The 24,061-nt window shown below is 35.8% G+C and overlaps 3 protein-coding genes across 4 annotated transcripts; 2 read left to right on the forward strand and 1 right to left on the reverse strand.

Moving 5' to 3' along the window:
- The first annotated feature begins 6,875 nt into the window (after nt 1-6,875).
- Nucleotides 6,876-11,310, forward strand: LOC111798695 (protein NRT1/ PTR FAMILY 4.6-like). The gene is made up of 6 exons (XM_023682003.1): nt 6,876-7,029; nt 7,141-7,228; nt 7,304-7,409; nt 7,521-7,738; nt 9,515-9,958; nt 10,038-11,310. Exons 2-6 carry the CDS (start codon nt 7,226-7,228, stop codon nt 11,004-11,006), a joined length of 1,740 nt encoding a protein of 579 aa, XP_023537771.1. The 5' UTR covers nt 6,876-7,029; nt 7,141-7,225; the 3' UTR covers nt 11,007-11,310.
- Nucleotides 11,311-11,454: 144 nt separating this feature from the next.
- LOC111798809 (protein TWIN LOV 1) lies at nt 11,455-15,377 on the reverse strand. Of its 2 annotated transcripts, XM_023682152.1 has the most exons (8): nt 15,247-15,377; nt 14,035-15,099; nt 13,461-13,668; nt 13,286-13,350; nt 13,101-13,180; nt 12,925-12,980; nt 12,776-12,839; nt 11,455-11,888 (listed from the first exon to the last, which is right to left on the reverse strand). In XM_023682152.1, exons 2-8 carry the CDS (start codon nt 14,612-14,614, stop codon nt 11,736-11,738), a joined length of 1,206 nt encoding a protein of 401 aa, XP_023537920.1. In that variant the 5' UTR covers nt 14,615-15,099; nt 15,247-15,377; the 3' UTR covers nt 11,455-11,735. The 2 variants fall into 2 exon arrangements, with proteins under 2 accessions (XP_023537920.1, XP_023537915.1); XM_023682147.1 differs by having other exon boundaries at nt 14,035-15,377.
- A 1,552-nt stretch (nt 15,378-16,929) lies between these two features.
- On the forward strand, nt 16,930-23,715 carry LOC111798634. Its single transcript, XM_023681902.1, has 11 exons — nt 16,930-17,026; nt 17,176-17,486; nt 18,177-18,254; nt 18,367-18,887; nt 19,396-20,031; nt 20,216-20,370; nt 20,840-21,027; nt 21,647-21,774; nt 21,891-22,240; nt 22,311-22,414; nt 23,225-23,715. Exons 2-11 carry the CDS (start codon nt 17,195-17,197, stop codon nt 23,293-23,295), a joined length of 2,523 nt encoding a protein of 840 aa, XP_023537670.1. The 5' UTR covers nt 16,930-17,026; nt 17,176-17,194; the 3' UTR covers nt 23,296-23,715.
- Nucleotides 23,716-24,061: the final 346 nt, after the last annotated feature.

The following is a 24,061-nucleotide window of genomic DNA, read 5'->3' on the forward strand; positions in this document are numbered from 1 at the left end:
TTACACTAAACAACTGAAAAGGAGACTCATTTTTTTTTTCCTTTGATTTTGAAATCACTAAAGATTGTGGAATATTGGCTAACTTTATGTTGACATCAAAAAAAGAAAAGCAAAACCAACCACTTTTCATATCACTTTTGCTTTTGTTCGAGTGGAAACCAACTATCATCAAAACGTATAATCTTGCTTCTTCTTTCTACGACTTCCTTTTATTTTACGCTTCTGTCTCTATCGATCGAGTTGTTTCGTTTCTCTCTCTATTAGTTGAGTTGTATCGTTCTTACCTCTCGTAGGCTATGAATTAAGCCGCTCTGTTCCTCCTCTTTATAAATTATCAGTTCGAATTATATTGCCTAATTCAACTATGGATACAAGAATATTATAAGATTTTTTAATGGTTTGATCGGAAGGATTGCGGTGGGAGAAAAAGAAAATCAAAAGAATATTCCAAAATCCATCAACGACATGAACATCTTTCATCGTTAGGATTATGGATTTATCTTAAATTTGTTTTTTTTATTATTAAAGTTTAATAATGCAGAAGTGGAGATTAAATTTATAAAGTAATATTATAATAATTCTCGAGTAATTTATGAACCAAACATGCGTACACAAATTCAACTTTTGCTAGACCAAGAATTAGAGTCGGGTAAAGTTAGTTAGCTAGAGCATGGTGCCTATGTCTTGTTATCGAACATACACATTGAGACAAAGATTTGGGAATGATATGTAACGACGGAAGAAAGCATGAACAAATTCTTTAATATATTGAAAATTATTAGAATGAATGAAAAATTAAAAAAAAAATTATACTAATTAATATCATATATGAAATATTTTTTAATTTATAAAAAATGGTTTGAGTTTATAACATGAAATACTATATTTATTAATATAATTCTGTATTTAAGATATTTTCCCATATTGAATAATTTATTAGATTTGTTTTTTTAAAATTTTAAATTGGGTTGGGCCCTAAACAAAAGGTTAAACTAGTTTTGGGTTGGGCCTAAAGCCCAAGTTAATTAATCATTCTTATCCTTACCCGGCTAACTTTTATATGTAAATAAATAAAAATGAAGAATATTCTAGATATATATTAAAAATAATCTTTAAAAAAATCTCAAATCAAACCCACCATTTGGCTCGTTACGTATCGTATCGTCTTGAGCCTTATTAGTTTTAAAACGCATATGCTTATAAGGTTGTTTCATTCCCTTCTCCAACTAATGTAGTAGGGTCTCACAATCCACTCCCCTTCGAAGGCCCAATGTTCTCGTTAGCATACTGTCTCAGTAACGGGCTCTGATACTATTAATAACAGCCCAAGCCTCACGATTTTAAAATACATTTGTTAAGGAGATGTTTCTACACGCTTATACCGACGTAGACATTCCAAATTATTTTAAATTGTTTTTTTTTTAAAATAAGGTTTTCATTAAATTCAACAAGTTTGGATAAAAAAAAAAGCTTGGCCATGAGTCGCTTTCAGAAAAGAAAAGAAGGTTGAAGTAATGTTATTACGTAGCTGTGGATAAGAAGGGAGAAAAATACATCAATGCCAAGAAATTTCAGATTCATTATGAATGTAAATTTAATTTTAATTGAAATTAAAATAATATTTTTTGGTACGATATATATTTTTAATTAAAAGGTTTAAAAATATAAAAATTTATACTCTCAAAATTCAAACTAATTAAAAAATCCTAAAGTAATAATAAGATGATTAACCTAAGTTTCAATTGTCAAATATTTTGTAGATATATTAAATAAAAGCATATTATATACATCTCCATAATTTTAATAGACACGTGGAATGAATCACATGCACATTGCCTTATAAGCATGACAACTAAAATTTGACTTTTCTCTTTGGATGCTTTATTTCATTTATGATTATATAGAATATGATAAAATAAACATTTTCCACAACAAAACGACAAGAAGCCTCTTTCACGCACTCCAAAATAATAAATACCAACTTTCGATTTATTTTTATAACAATTTTTTAATTAAAGCTCAACAAGCCTTAAAGAAGAAGAAAATATATATATATATATATATATATATATATATATATATATATATATTTCTAAACCCTAAACACATGAACAATGTGATAGGAATGATGATTTTGTTGGTCCGAGGGGCATTGCAAACATGACGGGTATTTACTGAGTTAGTTAAGGATATAATTTAGGTGGTGTCAATGTGAAAGGAAGCTCCCTGTGAGAAGGGGAATAGCGAAAGCGAGATTGTAGTTCGATTCTATTTGTGAGCTTCCTAACACCTCATGAAATTCTTGAGAAAGATAAGGTGAGAGTGAGGCTTCGCTTTTTCGTTCACATGGTCTCAAACGAAAGTCAAATATATGGTTTACATTTAAGTATAAGCTCTCATGGTTTTACTTTTATTTAAAAATAAAAAAAACATGTTTTTTTTTTCCAATAAAACCAATGATTAAATGTTATAAACTAGATTAATCAAAGTCTTAATTTTGTTTAAGGCCTTTTAATCTCACTTAAAATTTCCAAACGACGGCGTTTTTGTCCGAACTGGAAAATTGTAAGTCCAAATTCAGCTCCCCAAGTTGCCCAAGCCCAAACGTTAGGATAGATCTTAAAATATCTTATTTGAAAGCGATTTTGAAGAGCTTAAAACTAATTCTTTTTTTTTTTTCTCTCCCTATTTTATGTATTTATCGTTGTGATTCAATTTTATTTTTGTCGTTTGTTTGGTCAAAGAAGATTAGTCAACCCTAAGACTAAAGATCATGATCCAATTAAGTTACACAAATAATGCATAATATACTGCTTTTTATAAATAATTGAGTTAATTGATATTTTTAAGAGGAAAGACAATTACACGAGATCCCAAGTCTGTCAAATATTTTAAAATTGTGAGGCTGACGACCATACGTAACAGGCTAAAACAGACGCTGAGCCCCCCAAGTAGATGGATTGTAAGATTCCACATTGGTTGGAGAAGGGCACGAAACATTCTTGTGTGTGGAAACCTCTCTCTAATATACACATTTTAAAACTATGAGGCTGATGACAATACGTAACGGGCTAAAACAGACGTTGAGCCTCAAAGCGGGTAGATTGTATGATTCTACATCGGTTGGAGAGAGAAACGAAGAATTGGACTGTAAGATTCCACATTGGTTGAAGAAGAGCACGAAATATTCTTTATAAGAGTGTGAAAACCTCTCCCTAGTATACACATTTTAAAACTGTGAGGCTGAAGACAATATGTAATGGACCAAAACGAACAATTTTTGCAAGGGATGAGCTTGGGCTTTTACAAATCGAGTCACTTTGAACTCTCTTCATGGACCCAGTTAAGTCCCTAGTACAGCATTTTAGGTGTGCATTCTCGACCAAAACGTATCTGTCCTATTTTATATATGATTAGGAAGAAGAAAACATTAATAAATACAATAGGAGATTAAATTTGATTTTGATTAATGCTTGGTTTTGACTTTTACCTTGTGACAAAATTATTAAATTTGTTGATTGTTAATACGCCTACTCATTAGTTTTACATTAATTAGAAGAGATCTTTCATATGACCCAACCTCGACGTAAAATCTTTTCTTAATTATTGAACTCAATCAAATTTTGTATCACCAACACGTTTCAATTGAATTATTATTGTTATTATTTCTTTTTTTAATCAATGATGTAACATGATTTCTTTCATTTATAATCTTTATTTGTACTTAGAATCATAAATGAATTTAATAATAATAATTGTATGGTGCTATGAGATATTTAGTTTTGGTTAGATTTGGGTTTGAATTGAATCAAACTAAATATAGACCAAATTCTTTGCATTATGTGCATTTTTTTCACTTTTAATATGATTGGACAATGGACATGACTTGATTTTATTGTTTTCGTCGAAAAACGACATTACATTAGCTAGCTAGGCCAACCCAACTTTCTTCTAACTTTTCAAAATTTTAAGTATGTTTTTAAAATGAAAATCGAAGCAAAATTGTTTGAATAAGATTTTTATAAGATCTTGAAAATAAACGTGTTAATGTTCGTGGTGATAACTCAAAGGGATTGTCTTGTGATATCGGTGTGTCTTTTTCCTTTTTTGGATTCTTTTGAGGAGGGGGAATGAAACATTCTCATTTATGAGGGCGTGAAAACCTTTTTCTAGCAAACATAATTTAAAATTATGAGGTTGATGACTATACGTAATGGGCTAAAGTGGACAAGATTTGCTAGTAGTGGGCTTGGATTGTTATGAATGGTATCAAAGCTAGACATCGAGTGGTGTGCTAGCGAGGATGCTAGGCCCCCAAGGGGGTTGGATTGTGAAATCCCACATCCATTGGAGATGGAAACGTAACATTTCTTACAAGGGTGCTGAGTGTCACAGTCATGCATGTCCAAGGCGTGTTATCAATGGCCGCATGACAGATATCTCGGTCTTGCTTGTCCAAGACGTGTTATCTATGGTTGCATGTCTGTTCCAAACCCCTTTTATGTGCTTTCATCCTACATAGGTCTTTACCATTCCATATTGGATCAGGACGAGGGTGTATGGCCGTTCATCAAAATCATGTCTACACCTGCAAGGGCTAAAATGCCCTAAAATGTACTGTAGGGGATATGACTAGTTGTCAACTTCTTCCTACCGGATAGCTATATGTAGTAAGTCATTATTGTTGTCTTTTGCTTACATTCCCATATAACACAATTTCCAATTTCTCAAATCTTACTTTCAAAAACCTCCTTCCGAAATCTCTCTGCTCTCGTTTTCAAAAATTTCTTCTTGAACCAAGGCTAGAGGTTTGAGCATACGTCGCTTGGCCATAGGCGACACAAGAACAAATAGACTTAACTCACTTGTTGCTAGGAAGTGAGTGCCGCACAATCACAAGTCCACTGCCATCAAAGTGCGATTGTGACACTGAGCCCCCAAGGGGGTGGATTATGAGATCCCACATCGGTTAGAGAGGGGAATGAAACATTTCTTACAAGGGTGTGAAAACCTCTCCCTAGTAGACGCATTTTAAAACCGTGAAACTGATAACGATATGTAACGGAGCTATTACAGTCTGTGACCGTGCTTCTCGTAAAACCCGTAATCTATCCATTCAAAATTTTAGATTAAAAGGAAAGAATAAACAAATAATAATGAGGTAGGCATGAAGTTTTAGTGTTTGGTAACAAATAAAAAGTAGATTAGGAAGAAGGACGGTGAATTTGGTGAAAAAGAGATATTGACTTGCTTTTAAACCCATTTATTGACTTCCAAACCAAATCCCCCAATTTTTTAATGGCACTGTTTGTGGTTCTTTGGGGGAGTTGTAATTGGGATTCCAATTTGTGATCCTTCAAGTTGAGCAATTTGATGAATTATGGAACATTACACGCATCTTTTTGCTGCAATTTGTGTTCTTATTCAACTCTTTTGGGATTCAAAGTCATCTCTTTCACACTCTTCAGATCAAATTTTCATAATTTTTCCACAAAAATCCAATCCCATATGGGAATGAAGAATCAATTCCTATCTCAACCTAAGGACCAAAAGTTTGCAACGGGACGAATTTGAATAAGAATCTTCAAAATTATAGCACATAGTTTTTGCTTTTAAACGTTCATCGTGCTACCTTCTAGATTCATTAGGAGCTTCACAAAAGAGTGATTTATTGATGTGGTGTTTGTCAACCGTGCTTCCATGCTTATATCTTCAAAGTTTAGGATTGAGTTTTCGATTTGGTTGGTGATTCTAATTTGCCTTATTTAATTTGAATCATTTGGAAGGGGGTGGGATGCTTTGGAGGTACCATATATTGCACCGTTGATAATGGCACTTTTGAGTGCCCCAAGATCGAGTTGAATCTAAATCAAAGAATAATGTATTTATATGAGGGTTGACCTAGATTTACCGATTTTATCTTGGATAAGGTTAAAACTCGTTGAATCGGCCAAACCGAGGTAGCTTTTATGCTTTTAGCCCCAATTTCTTCTTTTCTTTATATTTATGGGCTCGAGTACTAGTCAAACTAAGGCTTGCAATTGGCCTTGGATTTGTCTCGTTTTGATTTTGTTCTATTGAGAATTATCACGAAGATTTTGTCTTTATAGTACATTACTTACTTCGATTCATATATCAAATGGATTCGTTTGGTTCATCTCCCATATTGGTATATGAATCACCTTGATTCATGTGAGAATATGAAATATACATTAGTAAACATTTTTGTTACAGTGATCGACTATCACCCGTGGATGCAGAAGAATTTCTTTTATCAGAACCACGTAAATCTATGTGTCACTTTGTTTACTTCTGTTCGTGGGTGTATGAGTGCAATCGATCTTACTTCTATTTCCGCTACAACATGTTCTTAGTTTTCCTTTTTCTTTATGGATTTATTCTTTCGATCTTAAATTACCCGTAACAAGTACTATACAAACGAATATCACGCCAACCAATAAACGAATGCTTTCATCTTTAAAATATGAAGAAAAAAAAAATTGAAACTTTCTTCATATAAAATCATTACACAATTAAAATAAGAGATGGGTTATGAAATATGAATCTAATTAAATTAATATGCAATGAAAACCAATAGAGTGTCACCATGAATTGTGGCCTAGAAGGTGTGAAAGTTGCATAACTTTTGGAAAATGCCTATAATAATAATAATAATATAACCCACAAGAGAAGGGAGGAGGCTGAGTGGGCATAATCATAAACAACTTTAGATATATATATATATATATATATAAGTCATAATATTGGAAGAGGGTTTTGTTTTGGTTGATGGGTCAAACAAAGGCAAGAAAATGATACCCAAATCTATGTTTATATATATATGTTATGGGTTTTGTTAGTGGAGGGATTTGATGCTTCAATATCTACCTGATTCTTGCTTTCTTTGTTTCTTCCCTTGTTTGATGCCAAACCAATTAGTAACCCTTTTGTAGCCAAGCAAGAACACATTTCTTGGTCTTGGAATATATATAATCTTGTGGCGAAATGAAGTGCTTGGAGGGAATGGAGGTCATTTTCTGAACCCTCTACACATTTCTCTTCTCTCTCTCTCTCTCTAACTAATTTCTCTCTCCTAGACTCTTTAAATAAGACCACTTACCCCTCACTTTTATTATTCAGTTCTTTGTGTACAAACGAATAGAAACAAACCCATATTGCAAACATTCGAAGCAGAGAGATTCAAATCCCTAAACCAAAAGGGAATATGGTGGGTGCTTTCTTTCTTTCATTCTCTTCAATGCCTTCAATCATGTCTCTCTGATTTGATATCTGTTTCTTTCAGGAAAGTGGTGATCGAGTTAGTAGATGGGAAGGGTATGTGGATTGGAGGAAGAGGCCGGCTTTGAAAGGTCGCCATGGGGGAATCATTGCGGCAGCGTTTGATCTTGGTATGTGTGTGTTATAACATAATTTTGAGGAAAAAGAGTGGATTTTGGAGATCAAATTGAAGATTTTTCATGGGGGTTTTTTTTTTTTTTTTTTTTTTTTGATGGGTTTAGTTGTGGAGATATTGGAGAATTTGGCGTTTTTGGCAAATGCAAGCAACTTGGTGATGTACTTGTCGCATTACATGCACTTTTCTCCATCAAAATCAGCCAACAATGTCACAGATTTCATGGGAACTGCCTTCCTTCTTGCGCTCCTTGGTGGCTTTCTATCTGATGCCTTTTTCACCTCTTATCTCATCTACCTCATTAGTGCTGCCATTCAATTACTCGTACGTATATCATTATACCCTTTTTTTTCGGTAAAAGATTCGAACGTCTGAGTTCTTGATTTTGGTATATGATATGAAAAACAAGACAAAAGGGGTACTTAGGGAGGAGGTGGATCACGAGCTAACTGTTGATGCCCCAATGGTTGTGTGGAAAAAAAGGAACTTTATTAGATTAGAAGAAGTGGGACCCAGTAAGAGTGTGATGATGATCATGCAATGAGTGCGTCGTACTGGAATATTTCTCCCACCATGCATATATAAGGCTAATTATTTTGTGTTTGTGTTTACTCATCATCTTCTTGTAGTCGTCTTGTCCCCATTTGTAAGCCATTGGTCCTCAACCTAATGGCTGTAGCCCTATCAGATGTCGCCACGCACATAACTCTTGTGTTTTTATTACGACACGTGTCTTTAAGTCTCGTCCACATCATACTCGAAATAAGACAATTCTTTTTTTCTGTACAGTTGTCCATTTATGGTCTTTGTCTAAGATTTGTTGATCTTCAAATAGTTAATGTGATAGCTTAAACTCCAAGATCACCCGTCTCTAGCAAATATTGTCCTTTTTGGCCTTTTTTTTTTTTTTTGGTATTGTTCCCCTCTACAACCAAGATCATCGTTTCTAGCAAATATTGTCTTTTTTTACCTTCCTTTTTCCTGGGTCATTGTTCCCCTCTCTAACCAAGATCACAATCTCTAGTGAATATTGTCTTCTTTGGCCTTTCTTTTTTCTGGGTCATTGTTCCCCTCTCCAACCAAGATCACTGTCTCTAGCGAATATTGTCTTCTTTGATCTTTCTTTTTTCTAGGTCATTGTTTCTCTCTCCAACCAATGTAAGATCTCATAATTCACCCTTTTTGAGGCCATTGTTTCTCTTTCCAGGGAATATTGTCTTCATTGGTCTTTCTTTTTTCTCGGTCATTGTTTCTCCCTCAACTCATGTAAGATCTCATAATTCACCATTTTTGAGGTCATTGTTTCTCTTTCCAATCGATGTGATGTGAGATCTCACACTCCACTTATTTTTTCTTCTGGGTCATTGTTCCTCTCTCCAACCAATGTAAGATCTCATAATTCATCCTTCTTGAGGCTATTGTTTCTCTTTTCAACCGATGTGAGATCTCACAATCCACCCTTCTTTTTGGCCATCGTCCTTGCTAACATTTGTTCCCCTCTCCTAGATCTCAGAGTTAAAATCATTTTTTTAGTGTAAATATTTTAAAATATTGATTATTTAAAGGATATGCATGATGACATTGTTGAAATATGATTAAATAATTTAGCTAGATGATTCTTGAAAGAGGAATATTTTAAGGTAAGTGCTTATCTTATTGTATTATGATGAATATTAAATATGTGATGATATATGCATAGATAGAGATTAATTTTTGGTAGTCTTTATCACTTGGGGACTATAGTTTTAATGAGTTATGGTATGGAGATGAACATAAGGAGGCATGACATTATATTACATGGTCAAAACGACATAAAAATTAAAAGATGTCCCTATGAATAGGTAAGCGGCAGCCAATAGGATGAGAGGAAAGAGTAACACGTGGCTTCAAGTGTGTTCACATTGGTGTCAGTGAGGGAATATGATTGCTTAGTACTGACACCTGCCTCCTTGCATTTCCTCTCATTCCAACTACTTATGATCCTATCATTTCAATCTGACAATCAATATCTTCTGACATAAAAACATAGTTAACGTTGTAATCAACTTTGATTTAGGTAATGATTACAGTAATGAAGCTCTAATCCAAGAATTTATGCAGGGATTGGCAGTGTTGCTGATACAAGCCAAGATACCATCGCTGATGCCTCCTCCATGCGATCGCCACGCAAACCATGGCACCATGTGCGAAGAAGCGAGCGGTGGTAAAGAAGCAATGTTGTTTTCTGGGCTATATCTGGTGGCGTTGGGAGTCGGTGGCATAAAAGGGTCGCTGCCGTCGCATGGGGCGGAGCAGTTTGACGACAGTACCCCACATGGCAGGAAAAGGAGATCCAGTTTCTTCAACTACTTTGTGTTTTGTCTGTCATGTGGTGGGCTAATTGCAGTCACCTTGGTGGTGTGGGTTGAAGACAACAAAGGCTGGGAGTGGGGCTTTGGAATTGCAATGCTCAGCATAGTTCTGTCCATGGTTGTGTTCTTTGCAGGCTCCCCTCTTTACCGCAACAAAATACCTAATGGAAGCCCATTCACAACAATTAGCAAGGTAGAAATAAAGTTGAAACTTTTAATATGAGGCAAAATGGAATCAAATGAATGAGCTTTTGTGTTTTTACTGAGAGCAGGTTTTAGTAGCTGCAATGTTTGGTTGCTGCATCGGCATGAACTCACGAAACTCGATATCGAGTATGGAGATGAGCCCGGCTCTTGATGACAAGGAAGCTATACAAAATGAAAAGGAAAGACATTCAACAGATGAGGTGGAAGAGCCATCAGAGAGCCTCAAGTTTCTAAATAATGCAGCTCTGAATAAGCCATTCTATTCAGCATTAGAATGTACAGTGAAAGAAGTTGAAGAAGTGAAGATTGTGTTGAGAATTCTACCAATATTTGCTTGCACCATCATCCTCAACTGCTGTGTAGCTCAGCTATCTACATTTTCGGTGGAACAAGCATCAACAATGGACACCAAAATAGGTTCTTTTAAAGTTCCACCTGCATCTCTCCCTATATTCCCAATACTCTTCATCATGTTCCTTGCACCGATATATGATCACTTAATCATCCCGTTTTCTCGGAGAATAACAAAAACTGAAACGGGGATCACTCATCTTCAGAGGATTGGAGTTGGGTTACTTTTCTCTATTGGAGCCATGGCTGTTGCAGCAGCTGTTGAGACTAAGCGCAAGAGAGTAGCCACCAAACACGGTCTACTCGACTCGGCTCAGCCATTGCCCATCTCGTTCCTTTGGATTGCCATCCAGTACTTGTTTCTGGGATCAGCAGATCTTTTCTCCTTGGCTGGATCATTGGAATTTTTCTTCACAGAAGCACCTGCAAGTATGAGATCCTTAGCTACATCTCTATCCTGGGCTTCTCTGGCTATGGGGTACTATCTTAGCTCAGTGGTTATATCAATAATCAACAACGTCACAGATAGATCAGACCACCAGCCATGGCTGTCGGGAAGAAATCTAAACCATTATCACCTTGAGAGATTCTACTGGTTGATGTGTGTGCTCAGTGGATTAAACTTTGTGCACTACCTATTTTGGGCTATGCAGTACAAGTACAGACCAAAAGCACGACAATAGATAGATATAGATATAGATATGATGCAGTAATACTTACAGGGTTTCACAGATTTATTCAAATAGATTGACATTCCCGCCTTCCATCCAGTGGAGAGAATCTTGACAAGCGCTGCAAATGCTCTTATCTTTCAGCTGGCATGAGACAAACAGAATGGAAGGGTAAATTTTTCAGGTGGGCGGAGAATGAAATGACTTGTATCAGTGAATCTGATATGCGTGGGAGAGAGTTAACTATTCGCCAAAGCATCTTTTTATCAACCTCTTTGTATTTGGTTTGCATTAATTGAATCTTTCTTATTGCACGTTCTTTGCATACTAAATTTGACGGATATATAACAATCAGATATATAACAATCAGAAACTATGGTATGATAATATTTAATTTTAATCAGTCCACGAAACAATCTAAACTTCACCTAGCAGGTTTTAGCAAAGGACTGGTAAACCATTTGGACAACAAAGTAGGCATAAGTATTTGCTTGTCCAGTGAGTTCAATACATTCCCTCATACTAATAAGCCACAAGGTAAACACAGCCGCTAACACATAAATCAAAAGAATGCCCACCGTTTCAACTTAAAATTGAGACGCTTCACATTCCATATTAGAAAAATGAGACCTTTACAATAGCGTTTAAGAACATCTACTGTCTTATCTTTCTTATATACCTCTTCAGGAGATGTAATTACAGTGAAAATTTAATATTACTTTTCAAAACGAGACGAACAGGCTAGCCCCGTGAACATCCCACAGTCATGGACAAGCTCCTCACGGCCACCCTGACTGCACCCACGGTGCTAAGTTGTTTCATCTTAGGGTTCAACCCATGTTCATCCTGCTTTTTATCATCTTCATCCATCTGCACACCCACAAAGTACGCTACCTGCAAACAATACCATTCACTTGGTAAGGAAATAGAAAAGCTTTCTTGGTAAATTCAGCTATAAAATGTCAAAAGGTAAACAATAGTGGGCATTAGTACAATAGTGGGCGTTAGTACACTTCTTGTTATACACATTGATCAAATACTGGGGCAAAGAAACATTAATGAAAGCAAGGTTTCATAACTATTCTTTGAATTGTTCTGCCCGGATTATCTTGTAACAGCCCATGCCTAAGCTCAAGCCCACCGCTAGAAGATATTGTCCTCTTTGAGTTTTTCCTTTCGGACTTCCCCTCAAGGTTTTTAAAAGGCATATGCTAGGGAGAGGTTTCCAATCCAAACCTTTATAAAGGGTGTTTTGCTCCCCTCTCCAACCAATGTGGGATCTCACAATCTACCCCCTTTAGGGCCCAACGTCTTCGCTGGCACTCGTTCCCCTCTCCAATCGATGTGAGATCTCACATATCTATTTTCCAAAACAACTAAAGTTATCGTTCCTTCCCTGAGTCTTTTTGTCTTTTTCTTTTATTTTTTATTTTTTATTTTTTAAGTTTTGTTCCTTCCTTAGTTGCGGTTTGTAAGTCGAGCATTCAAACATAACATAGCAATCTTTAACATTATAATAACGTTAATCTATATGAATCATCCAAATTCAGCACTTAAAAACATTTCTGAAAATAAAAATAGAAAGTTACATTCAACAACAGCTCCGAAACCATCTTTGAATTTGAACTAAATACAGTGCTTGTCTTAGATGGGTGATCGTGCACAATGTACTATGACTAAAGAAGGCAAACAATTTTTTTTAACTCAATTCAGAAAACGTGGACATTATTAGAACTAGAGAATCCCAAAATTTCAATCAATACTAAAGAAAGCAACAATACCTTTCCTGAAGCATTTCGAACAGGTGATATGTGGAGATCATTCCAAAATGAGCTCTTATTTTTCCTGTTGTAAGAGCAGTTAGAAAGTTGTCTTTTATTCTGAAGACTACAAATTACGCATTGTATAAAATGTTGTAGATAATATCAACCTGTAATTTAAAATCCGCACAGTGCAAGCTTGTTCAGATTGAAGACTTTCCTTTATCTGGAAAAGAAAATCAGATTCATAACAATTATTTCTATAGGCTCCTTCAATCCTCCAATTAACTCATCAGAAACTCAGGTGAAAAATGCTTGATGAACAAGAAAGGAGGAAATACACAACCTTAAAAAGGGTTGAAGAATCCGTGTCAATTCCACTTAAGAATCTACAGTTGCGCCCCAGCACTTCACGTCTAGTATAACCTAAGGCATGCAAGGCAAGAAAAATTGTAATGTATTGTTCAATCAGAATCTTTAGGCATCAAAATCTTAAATGCTATATAGTTGCCTCAATGTTTAGTTTAGCACCTGTTAATTTCAAAAACTCGTCGCTCGCATAAACTATAGGCATGTCTGGTAAGTTCGGATCGGTTCTGAAAAATGCAGAGACATGACATGAATCCAAAAGTGAACAGGATAACTTATTCGCTCATAAAGCATAAGATTTAGGCATAAACAGAAGTACTAGTCTGGAATAACTCACAATACAAAGCTCTGTTTAATTCTATTAAGAGATGTATTCAAGGATGAACAAAGAATGCCCACCCTTGGCACGCTGCATCTCCTTTCGCACACCAATCTTCCAGTTACCTCACTGTGATGAGTTAGGACAGATAAGATGTTACTAATAGCAATTGCAGCTCTTTGCTTCTCATCATCACAAGCTTCACATGGTTCTTCAATGTCTACTCCTATGAGATATCCACTCAGGAGAAAATCAATGGCCAATATCATAACCAAAGATGAAAACAAAAATAAAACAAAAACTAGCGGAATGACTAAAACTCTGAATGAATAATGGTAGCAGATCATAAATCTGTGTTGAAAAATATTAAAACATTACTCAATGTTAACAGAACGAGAAAGGTAAGAAGAAAGTGAAGGAGAGAAATAGATGGAAGTTCAAGCAATACTTTCAGGAAACACTGGATCAAGCTCTAGATAGAAACTGGTTACCAGAATGGGAAGAAAATCAAGAAGAAAAATGAATGCAATCAGCTCAAAAATTTCAACAGGAGCAAACAGGAAACGGCTTGATGCATAATTTAGAGACAGACCTCTGATGTCGGAATCCGGTGGTGAATCTCTGTTCAAAAGAAAATCCAATTCCGAGATAGAATCAGACAACAACTCCCGGCGGCAGGACTCTAAAAGACTTTTGCTCGCTCTAAATTCATTCTCATAAGGAACACCTTGAATTCTAGAGAACCCACATATAGATTTCCTTGAATTCTTCCATATCGGCACCTGAACACCCACAAAGTGAATGATCCGCCCATCTTCCTTGCAGAAGACAGGACTCAGTTGAAAAAAGACCCAGAAGGGTGTACCATCTTTACGATAATTTAGCAAATTAATTTGAATCCCCTTCTCTTCCCTAATTGCCTCGCGAATTTGCATTACTGAACTCCTACAAGTTTTTGGGCCCTGAAACATCCTCCCATTTTTTCCAATCACCTCTTCTTTGGTATATCCAGTCATCTTCAAGAATCCACGGCTCACGAACACAATTGGGTGACCCGATATACTGGGATCAGTGATTGTAAAATTATCCGATAAATCATTAAGAGCTTCACGGACCCAGAGAGAATAACGACTGTTAAGTGATTGTTCAATCAAACCCAATTGAAATTCCATCCTCCTGGTTCTTCAACTTGTTGGACTAAAACCCCTTTCTTCCTCGATATTCGGAATAGTCCCAATCCCATGAGGCACTCAAACCTCGGGTTCAGTCTCTCGAAGAAGCTTTGAACTTCAGTATATAAAATCAAGAAGAACAACAAACAAAAACCCTAGAATGAATACGTATCGACTCAGGGATTCGACAAGCTACTCGCTGGGAGAACACACTTAGCAACTACGAGTGTCCATATGACTGTGAATAAGAGAACATCCGAATGAAAAATATCGCGTAAATTGTGATCAACAAAAATTGTTCGCAACTATCCATATTTCGATGCGATGAGAAAATTGAAATGAAAATGATCCAGAAATCAAATCACACATCACGCCGTCGAGATTGGAAAATGAAAAATATCAAACCAGCAATGAAGAAAACGAAAGCAGAACCAACGCCGTTCACAAATTCGCGGCACAATATTTCTGGTTGATATTACCCCCTCCTTCGGCCACAAAATATTTACAAAAAAAAAAACAAGGAAAAATGGTTATCCCATTGTTGTAAGCTTCTGATCATATCAAAAAGATAACAAGAATGTAAATCATGAAGATCAAGGTATAATTTTCTTGCTGAGTTGCCACAGATTTACCGAAAAACGGAGGAATTAGAGAGGGTGTGCCGATGGTAGTCCCAATCATTGTGACAAGGAGTGTCCACGTAGATGAGGAACAAGGTATCGATGGGCTGAGAACAGAAGCAAACCAGGGCACCGACGCTGAGCCGAATACCGTTCTTATCCAAATCCTCGTCATACTGTGGTGTGTGAATATGATTTTTTAATTTTTTAATTTTTTTTTTTTTAATTTTTAATCGCAGACCCAAGTGCGTGGCAGAACGCGCGTCGTGGTATTTTTCTTTTCATTTTATTATAAAAGGCTCTTATCCATATATTCCACGTTTTTTAATTTGAAAAATAAAGTCGAATTTTAAATACCAAAAAAATAATTTTTAAAATTTTTATTTTTGTTTTTAAAATTCAAAACTAATTGAAATTTTAGGAGGAAATAATCACAAAATTTAAAAAAATAGAAAAACAAAACCAACTACTTGTTTTAGAAAAGTTAGTTGATAACCGAACATGAAAATAGTGTTTATAAGCTAATTTTTTCTAAAATACTAAATGATTATTAAATTGAGTATTGGTTTTTTTTTTTTTTTTTTTTTTTTTACATTATTATTATTATGATAATTTTTGTAGCGTATCCAAAATCCAATTTTTTGTTTTTTTGAATCTAAATTCTGGGCTGAATCCAGGACATGGCATTATTACACGTTATATAGAGGAAGACTTCTCCTAGTATGACATAATATGGGAACGAGTCAAGGTAGAAGCTGGAAGATATGTGACGCCATGTTAAAGAAGGAAGTCACAAATTAGGCGATATAATAAAAAATATAATGACTAAAAAAACCTTAAAATAATTTAAATTTATTGGTTATACTATCATAGTGTACCTCTTTTTCGGTAGCTCAATCATACATAACTTCAAATGGAAGAGAAAAATCTCCACAAAAAAAATGGATCACCATTTTCATATAAAATAGTAATCTATATACTAAATAACCGACACAATATAAATTTATAAAACATTAATGAATAAAAGAATAAACATCAAGCCAAGATTTTTCATTCCTACTGAAAGAATAAACATCTAAAAAATACTTTATACAATGTGATGCGAAAATAAGATTGGAATAGAATAAGTCGACTGAAAATTATATTTACATTTCTTTTTTATTAAAATAGAATAAGTCAACATAGTATTTATGTTTCTTTCTTAAATTTTTAAGTCTATATGTTAAGAATGAGATAGAAAATATAATTGGGAAGGTGTTTGATATTGATATCCTTATACAAAAAGTACAAAGAAAATATAAAATAATTAAATACTGATAATAAAATAAAATATACTCTAAATCAAATCATAAATGGAAGAATATTAAGATATAATATCTAAGATATATTCATAAATAATATATCTCAAATAGTATTATTAATTATAGCGATTAGAATTCATCATAGTGGTTAAAATAATTTGTATATAAAATTTTAAATATTTAAAGAAGAAGAGAGGATTTAACCCAAAATCCTTAAAAATTAAATAAAATAATTTGAAAATTTTGGATAAAGGTACAGACGATGGGATTATTAAAAATTTAGGCCCGGGAATAATGTCAAATTTCAAATTTATTGGGCCCAGAGAAGCTCTGTACAAGTAAAGCCCAGCCCACATTAAATGGCCCATTGGTGCCGTAGCGAGAAAGTATGTTCGGCCCGGCCACCGATTTTCTTATGTCCGGTGCTCCGCCACCACTGGATCTATTCTCCACTTCGCTAACAGAGTTTCTCCGGCTCGATCTCTGATCAGGTAGGTAGACCCAAGGACCGCTTGTTTCCCCGAGTTATCTATATTATTCTCAATTTCTTTGCTCTACGTGCTTAGTGATTGACAAATGGCATCATCGATCAATTTCGATTTCCAATTACGAGTTTACCGGACGCATCTTGATTTTGCAGATACTCTGTCGATACGATAATGAATTTTCTACTCAGATCTACACATACCGTCCCTCCAGAGAGGCCATCTGTTCAAGAAACCCCTCCTCCAGCTGCCTATTACGCGCCAAAGCCAGCAGTAACTTTGGAGGGTCTGATTTCTGAAGATCCGTTTCCCCAATATTCTGCTGTTGGTAATAATGACGAGGAGGCTGATGCATCTGGCGGTGATAATGGAAGTATTGCTGGTCATATGGACAGAAGCGGCCGTGCTAGGGTAGTAAAGCATACTGATGTTTCCGAGGAAGAAGGGTGGATTTCCATTCCATGCAGTGGGTTCTTGTTATATCAGTTCACTAATGTCTGAATTTCATAACTGTGTCATAGTGCATGAATGTGTACCGATGCTTTGCATACATTCTGGTTGCATAAGATGATGATCATAATACACCGTATAGCTTGTATATACTGTGATTTTTATTCAAAGAAGATACATCTACATTGTATGTGAATAGTCAACTCGAAACTTTGGCATTCGTTTCAAGTTAAGGCACCTAATATCCACATTTAGTCGGATCAAATGGCTTTGAAAGCTGAATGTGAAGTTTCAAATTTGAAGTTTCAGTTCTCAAATGATGTCCTCCTCCTGTCCTTTTGTTTGAAGTTGGAAGTCTCTCATTAACTAAGATAGAACTAGCTTAGGAACTTCATTGCATAAATCTTGCGGTTCCTTCTCATACGTTTAGAGTGTAAAGACTCTTTAAGTATCACTTTAGTGTTTAAGTCGCGAGATTGATTAGTCTTATTACTAGGACAATTACTTAATAACGCATTCGTTTGATGTGAAGTTCTTACACACAAGAACACACACCTGAAATTATTTTAACTAAATGTATGGTTAGAGGTCCTGATTCCTGAGTAGTAGAATGGTTAACATGGCTATATTCTTTATTTGATAGATACGTTCTCCTCTTTTGGTTCTGTTTCACAAAGGAAATCTAAAACTTGATATTCTTTTCTAGAGGGTCTTCCTAATGATTGGAAAAATGCATCAGATGTGCATGCATTATGCAGTGAGGACCGATCTTTTGTATTCCCAGGTACATATACTTTTTCCATCTTTTGTTTATTTTGTTTTTCATACACGTGCATCTTCAGATGAGAGAAATACTGTGTTACCGGTATGGTTCTTTAACTCTGCCCTCTATACAGGTGAACAAATATGTATCTTGGCATGTTTATCTGCTTATAAACAGGATACAGAAACCATTACTCCTTTTAAAGTCGCAGCAGTTATGAGTAAAAATGGAAAATGGCATAGTCCCAAAAAACAAAATGGGAACATGGATGATGAAACTAATTCCACGAATGGGGAAACACATAGTACAGACCAGAATGGTGAAAATCTTTTATGTGAGAAGTTTGATCCATCAGAGGATGTTTCTGCCAGTGAGTCTCTTCTCAGAATGGAAGACCACAGACGACAAACAGAAACATTGTTACAACGATTTGAGAACTCTCACTTTTTTGTAAGAATTGCCGAGTCTAGTGATCCCCTTTGGTCAAAAAAAGGATCTACTGACAAACAAAGTGACTGTGAGACGGTGGGCCAAAACACTGTTAAGTCTAGCATAAATGCAGTCATTGATCAAGGGGACTTTAATTCCAATGTCTCTGGTGGCGTAGCAAGAGGTACCTTCAAGTGCTGCTCTCTTTCTGACGGAAGCATAGTGGTATGTATTAAAAAGCTTCTGGAATTCTCGTGCAAAGTGTTATGTCCCTCTGTTTTTCTTGAGCCTACACCCTCGGCAGGCTCCAAGAACTTCTGATATCTTGATCTTGCAACACGGTCTTCACCTTAAGTGTGAATCAATTGATACACAAGCTTACTTTACTTGCTTTTTCATGGTAGAATTTTCTATATCCTTTGTGTTGACATTCAGCGTAGTTATTGTGATGCAACTTGTTCAGTAGAAATAGAACTTGGTTGTTCCCTATTTATTTCATGTTAAGCCAACGTAGCAAGTGGTCTTGTCCATCCATATTTATTGCAGCATTTCTTTTACTACATATAACTGTTCCTTCCGTTAGAATAATGGTTTGTGGTTCATTTGATATCATCATACTTCTTTTCAGAGTTCTTTCTTCCTATATAAGTTCCTAATTTCTAATATCAGTATCAATTTCAACCCTCTTTCTAACTACTGATTCTCATTCTGTCTTCTTGTGGGAAGGATGCAGGTGCTTTTACATGTGAACGTTGGTGTTGACATATTGAGAGATCCTGTATTGGAAATTCTTCAATTTGAGAAATACCAAGAGCGGCCAATGTCATTTGAGAATCAGGATGCCTTAGGTTATGCAAATCCGGATCCATGTGGAGAATTGTTGAAATGGTTGCTTCCTCTAGATAACACCATTCCTTCTATTCCCCGCCCTTTATCCCCTCCCCGTTTAACTACCAATGCAGGAATTGGTGGCACATCTCAGAAGTCCAGTGTTTCTGCTTCACCTGGCTCTCAGCTCTTCTCACTTGGCCATTTTAGAAGCTACTCTATGTCCTCTATACCTCACAATACGGCACCACCTCCTGCACCCATTAAAGCTGCAAGTTCAAAGCCAAGCTTTGAAATTGATAATTGGGACCAGTTCTCAACCCAGAAGCCTTCAAAGAGCAAAAGAATTGGGGGCCATGACCTTTTATCATTTCGAGGCGTCTCTTTGGAGCAAGAGAGATTTTCTGTTTGTTGTGGACTGAAAGGAATTCATATTCCAGGAAGACGATGGAGGAGAAAACTTGAAATCATTCATCCTGTCGAAATCCAGTCCTTTGCTGCTGATTGCAATACAGATGACCTTTTATGCGTTCAAATTAAGGTTTGATGCCAGGAAATCCTTTTATTATTATTATTATTATTATTTTTTTTTTATAAAATAAAGTTATAAGCAGTACATGATATGTCAATACAATTATATGTGTCATTGATATTATGTTTCTCTAGTATTCCTTTGGATGTTCTTTGTGCAGTCTTTTTACAGAGTTACATTTGTTGTTTTGCAGAATGTGTCTCCAGCTCATATACCGGATATCATAATATATATTGATGCTATAACGATTGTTTTTGAAGAGGCATCAAAGGATGGACTCCCCTCATCATTACCAATAGCTTGCGTAGAAGGAGGCAATGAACACAGCTTACCAAATTTAGCCCTCAGGTTTTCATCCACTTAAAATACATTGTATTCATTAAAGTTCTCATGCTTCAGTTATTTTTTTAGTTGTTGTGCATCTGCTGTAACCAGCAAGTGGTGGGGTTGCGGTAGTTTGAGAACGAACTTCCTACTTTGTGCGTGTGGTGAACTAATAAAAAAATTGGTTATGGGTTTTTCTTTAAATGCTTGCTTCTTGTGTTTGTGTCTCTGACGGGAGGCACTAACTTAGTACCATTGTCTCTAGTGAGGGGTAAATTTTACAGTGTCATTTCAATTTTGACTAGAATATTATCCAAGATGAGTGTTTTTTAATTTCGTTAAGTGACAATTGTGACCTTCGAATGTATCCAAGTATTACTTGTGAATCATTTTGGTATGAGAATATATTTACATTGGTGCCTCTGTTTTCACTTTTACATGGTAATTGAAAAGTTACATTCATTTGACCGTATGTGGAGCTTCTCTATGGCAGGAGAAACGAAGAGCACTCTTTTATTCTCAAACCAGCAACTTCTATGTGGAGGAATATAAAGGCTTGTGGAGAAAGAAATTCTCAATCATCCCGGTTGCAGGCTGGAAATGCGACATCAAGTTTGTTGCTTACCTCCAAAAATATTGATCAATATGCAATTATGGTAACTTGCCGGTGCAACTATACTGGTATGTTCGCTGATCTATATTTTTATTGTTTATCTTAATTAGTTTAATTGGGGCATTTTGCGATTTTCTGTTTCTCTTAGGATAAACACATTCCTTTCATTGATATTGTGGAAAATTTCCATCGCATAAGTATTACCCATCCATAGAAACTTATAGAAAACAACTTAAGGCAATTTCGGCTGGAGAATAATCACAAAAAGAATTGGATCGGGAGCACCGAAATGAAGGACTAAACATAGAATTTTCAAGTAACCTCTCCCTCTCCCAATTCCTGCACTGGTCATTAAGGATTCTTTGATTTCACAACCACAAGTCTCTCTCGACAACTAATCACAATTCTCATTGGATTGGTTTTACCTTGTTGGACCATAATGTCTTCGCATTTCTTCTAAAGCTATTTTTTTTAAGCATATGCACACTCCACAATTTTTCTTTCTCACCAAGTTTCTAATGCCAACTAAGATTAAACAAAGAAGGTTAACATCCTATGAACCAAGGTTAAAGGGGCATTGGTAGAAGACAAGCATATGGATTCTTCTTACTGCAATCTCATAATTCTGTCAGTTGGCCTCTTATTCAAGTACTTCAATTATTTCTTATATTTTCTGAATTTGTACAGAGTCGAGATTGTTTTTCAAGCAACCAACTAGTTGGCGACCTCGAATTTCAAGGGATCTTATGGTGTCTGTGGCGCTTTCAGGGGACACCCCTAAACCCAATGGGATTGTTTCTCACCTTCCCGTTCAGGTTTAAAGCAACAAATTTCCAGCAACCCAACCCCCCACGATCACCACAATATATATATATGCACTAATTTCTCATGCTGTCCAATCAGAAGTCATCTGAAGTGGTTTAAATTTCAGGTTTTGACACTTCAAGCATCAAATTTAACATCTGAAGATCTGACCATGACGGTTCGTGCTCCAGCTTCATCCACTTCTCCATCTGTGATTTCGTTGAATTCCTCACCATCATCACCCATGAGTCCGTACATGGTTTTAAAAGAAGTTGCTGGAAGAATCGGCAGTGAGAAGTGTAGTACATTGGAAAGACCGAGATCAATTCCTGCTGCATCTGAGAATAAAAAACACAGTGTTGATTTTACAGGCCGGTCGGTTTCTTTTAAAGAACAATCTTCTCCCATGTCAGATATCATCCCGAGTGCTGGTTTAGGTTGCTCGCATTTGTGGCTCCAGAGTAGAGTTCCATTAGGGTAATAAATAATTCCTTTGTCTCTGGACAAATAGTTTTTCCAACACTCATTGCTTGCGTGGTCTCTGCAGATGTATTCCTTCTCAATCCACAGCTACCATCAAACTTGAGCTACTTCCCTTGACTGATGGCATAATTACGCTTGACACATTACAGATTGATGTCAAGGAAAAAGGTAATGATGGTCGTTCTTTCTCTTCTCTGCATTCTTCAAATTCGTACCCATGGTGAGAAAAAGCTAAATAATCCTGCCCAATTAAACATTTTTTGGTTGGGGTGAACCCACTTCGAAAATTTTACAGTATAGGTAATGATAATTATGACGGGCATGGCCTACTATTTATGTTTATGATCACTCATTATTCTTACATTCAAGTTATCCTCGTTTGCATACACTGAAGCATACAATGTATAGCGACAATTGAGGGCAGAGAGTAGCTATTTGGGTTCCTAGCATATGCCCCCATATGACTGTATAACTTATAAGCAGTTCCTTTGTGTTTATTTGCTCACCATCACTAATCATTATCCCGTCTGGAAAATTTATTCTGATATTGCTTGCATCTGAGGTTTCTGAGGAAGCTTTCTGGTTTCTGTTAAAACTTTACCTTCAATGCTCGCGCTTCTAACAAACTCGAATCCTATGTGAGTCCTGTGCTAAAATTGAGAATCGTATCTCTATATTTATCCCTCCTAAAAGGATAGAGATTAATTCTCTCATTTTCCTTTTCGATAACTCTTAATAGATATTTTTATTTGCAATAGGTTTTACACCAATTCAAATTTGATTTATATGCGTAACATTAGGGAATAATATCTTTATTTTTATTATGCTCAAGATCATAGATTTGGTTCTCACTCTACCATTCTTCATGCCCGCTGATTTTTCACTTAGATTTTTTCTCATTCTTATTTTCATTAACTTACGATAATTTTTCTGAAAAAATATCTACTAGAAATTCGTTTAATTATTTTGATGCAACAGGTGCTACGTATATCCCCGAGCACTCACTGAAAATAAATGCAACCTCCAGCGTTTCTACTGGGATTATTTAAGATGGTTCCTAGTGTTTCACATTTTATCTCGAGCTCTGGAGGGTCCATCCAAGGCCCGCCCTTTTGGCCATTCTTGATCAGAATTTTTATGGTTTCTAGGCCAATGAATGACCATTCGCGCGTTTGCCTTCTCTTTGAATGATTGATACACCCGTATCAATTTATCTTGGATTTATAGCTTTTAGTCGTGTGTTGTAAGTTGTGTACCCTCGTCTTGGAAATGGAATCGATGTACATTCTGGAATGTCAAAATATGTACTTATTTTACTTTTATTATTTGATTGTGCTTCCAGGTTACTGCACCTAGAAAATAGTGGAGAAAAACTGTGAATCTGCAACTTTTGCTGTGGCTGGTTTTTGATATATTACTAGATTGTATGTTTCTACTTTTACATCTATTAAGGCTGAAGACCTTGTTCAGATCTGCTGTTCCTGATTCCAAATTTGATGCCTTAATAACGCCTGCCATGCTGTTAGCTAATAATATTGCATCTTTTTCATCCTTTCTACAAGATGTAATGGTGCCTGTGGCCTGTCCAACAGGACGTTTTCAGCGCAGAGAAATCATCCAAGACAGACCACACAAAATTAAGCCAACTTCAATGGACAGGTCTGAGTTTCAATCATTGTTAGTGTTCTTGATATTTCTTGGATATTATTTGACTTTATTGTTCTATGTAGATGGTGGAATAAAATCTCTTTAAAATCAATAGAAGTACTTAGTTCTAAAGTCTTACTCTTTTACTAGAATACTACATTACAATTA

The sequence above is a fragment of the Cucurbita pepo genome, chromosome LG01, assembly GCF_002806865.2.
Source record: "Cucurbita pepo subsp. pepo cultivar mu-cu-16 chromosome LG01, ASM280686v2, whole genome shotgun sequence".
Taxonomy (NCBI): domain Eukaryota; kingdom Viridiplantae; phylum Streptophyta; class Magnoliopsida; order Cucurbitales; family Cucurbitaceae; genus Cucurbita; species Cucurbita pepo.

What these genes read in the sequence shown, in the direction of transcription:
- LOC111798695 (XM_023682003.1), top strand. An exon ending in TGCGGCAGCGTTTGATCTTG is followed by an intron (nt 7,410 to 7,520) that starts GTATGTGTGTGT and finishes TGATGGGTTTAG; the next exon opens with TTGTGGAGATATTGGAGAAT. An exon ending in GTGCTGCCATTCAATTACTC is followed by an intron (nt 7,739 to 9,514) that starts GTACGTATATCA and finishes GAATTTATGCAG; the next exon opens with GGATTGGCAGTGTTGCTGAT.
- LOC111798809 (XM_023682152.1), bottom strand. Translation starts at nt 14,614, where the DNA reads ATGGAATTTCAATTGGGTTTGATTGAACAATCACTTAACAGTCGTTAT. An exon ending in ACCGGATTCCGACATCAGAG is followed by an intron (nt 13,669 to 14,034) that starts GTCTGTCTCTAA and finishes GATATCTCATAG; the next exon opens with GAGTAGACATTGAAGAACCA. An exon ending in TTCGAAATGCTTCAGGAAAG is followed by an intron (nt 11,889 to 12,775) that starts GTATTGTTGCTT and finishes TATTGTTTGCAG; the next exon opens with GTAGCGTACTTTGTGGGTGT.
- LOC111798634 (XM_023681902.1), top strand. Translation starts at nt 17,195, where the DNA reads ATGAATTTTCTACTCAGATCTACACATACCGTCCCTCCAGAGAGGCCA. An exon ending in TTTCTGACGGAAGCATAGTG is followed by an intron (nt 18,888 to 19,395) that starts GTATGTATTAAA and finishes GGAAGGATGCAG; the next exon opens with GTGCTTTTACATGTGAACGT. An exon ending in TTTCTCACCTTCCCGTTCAG is followed by an intron (nt 21,775 to 21,890) that starts GTTTAAAGCAAC and finishes TTTAAATTTCAG; the next exon opens with GTTTTGACACTTCAAGCATC.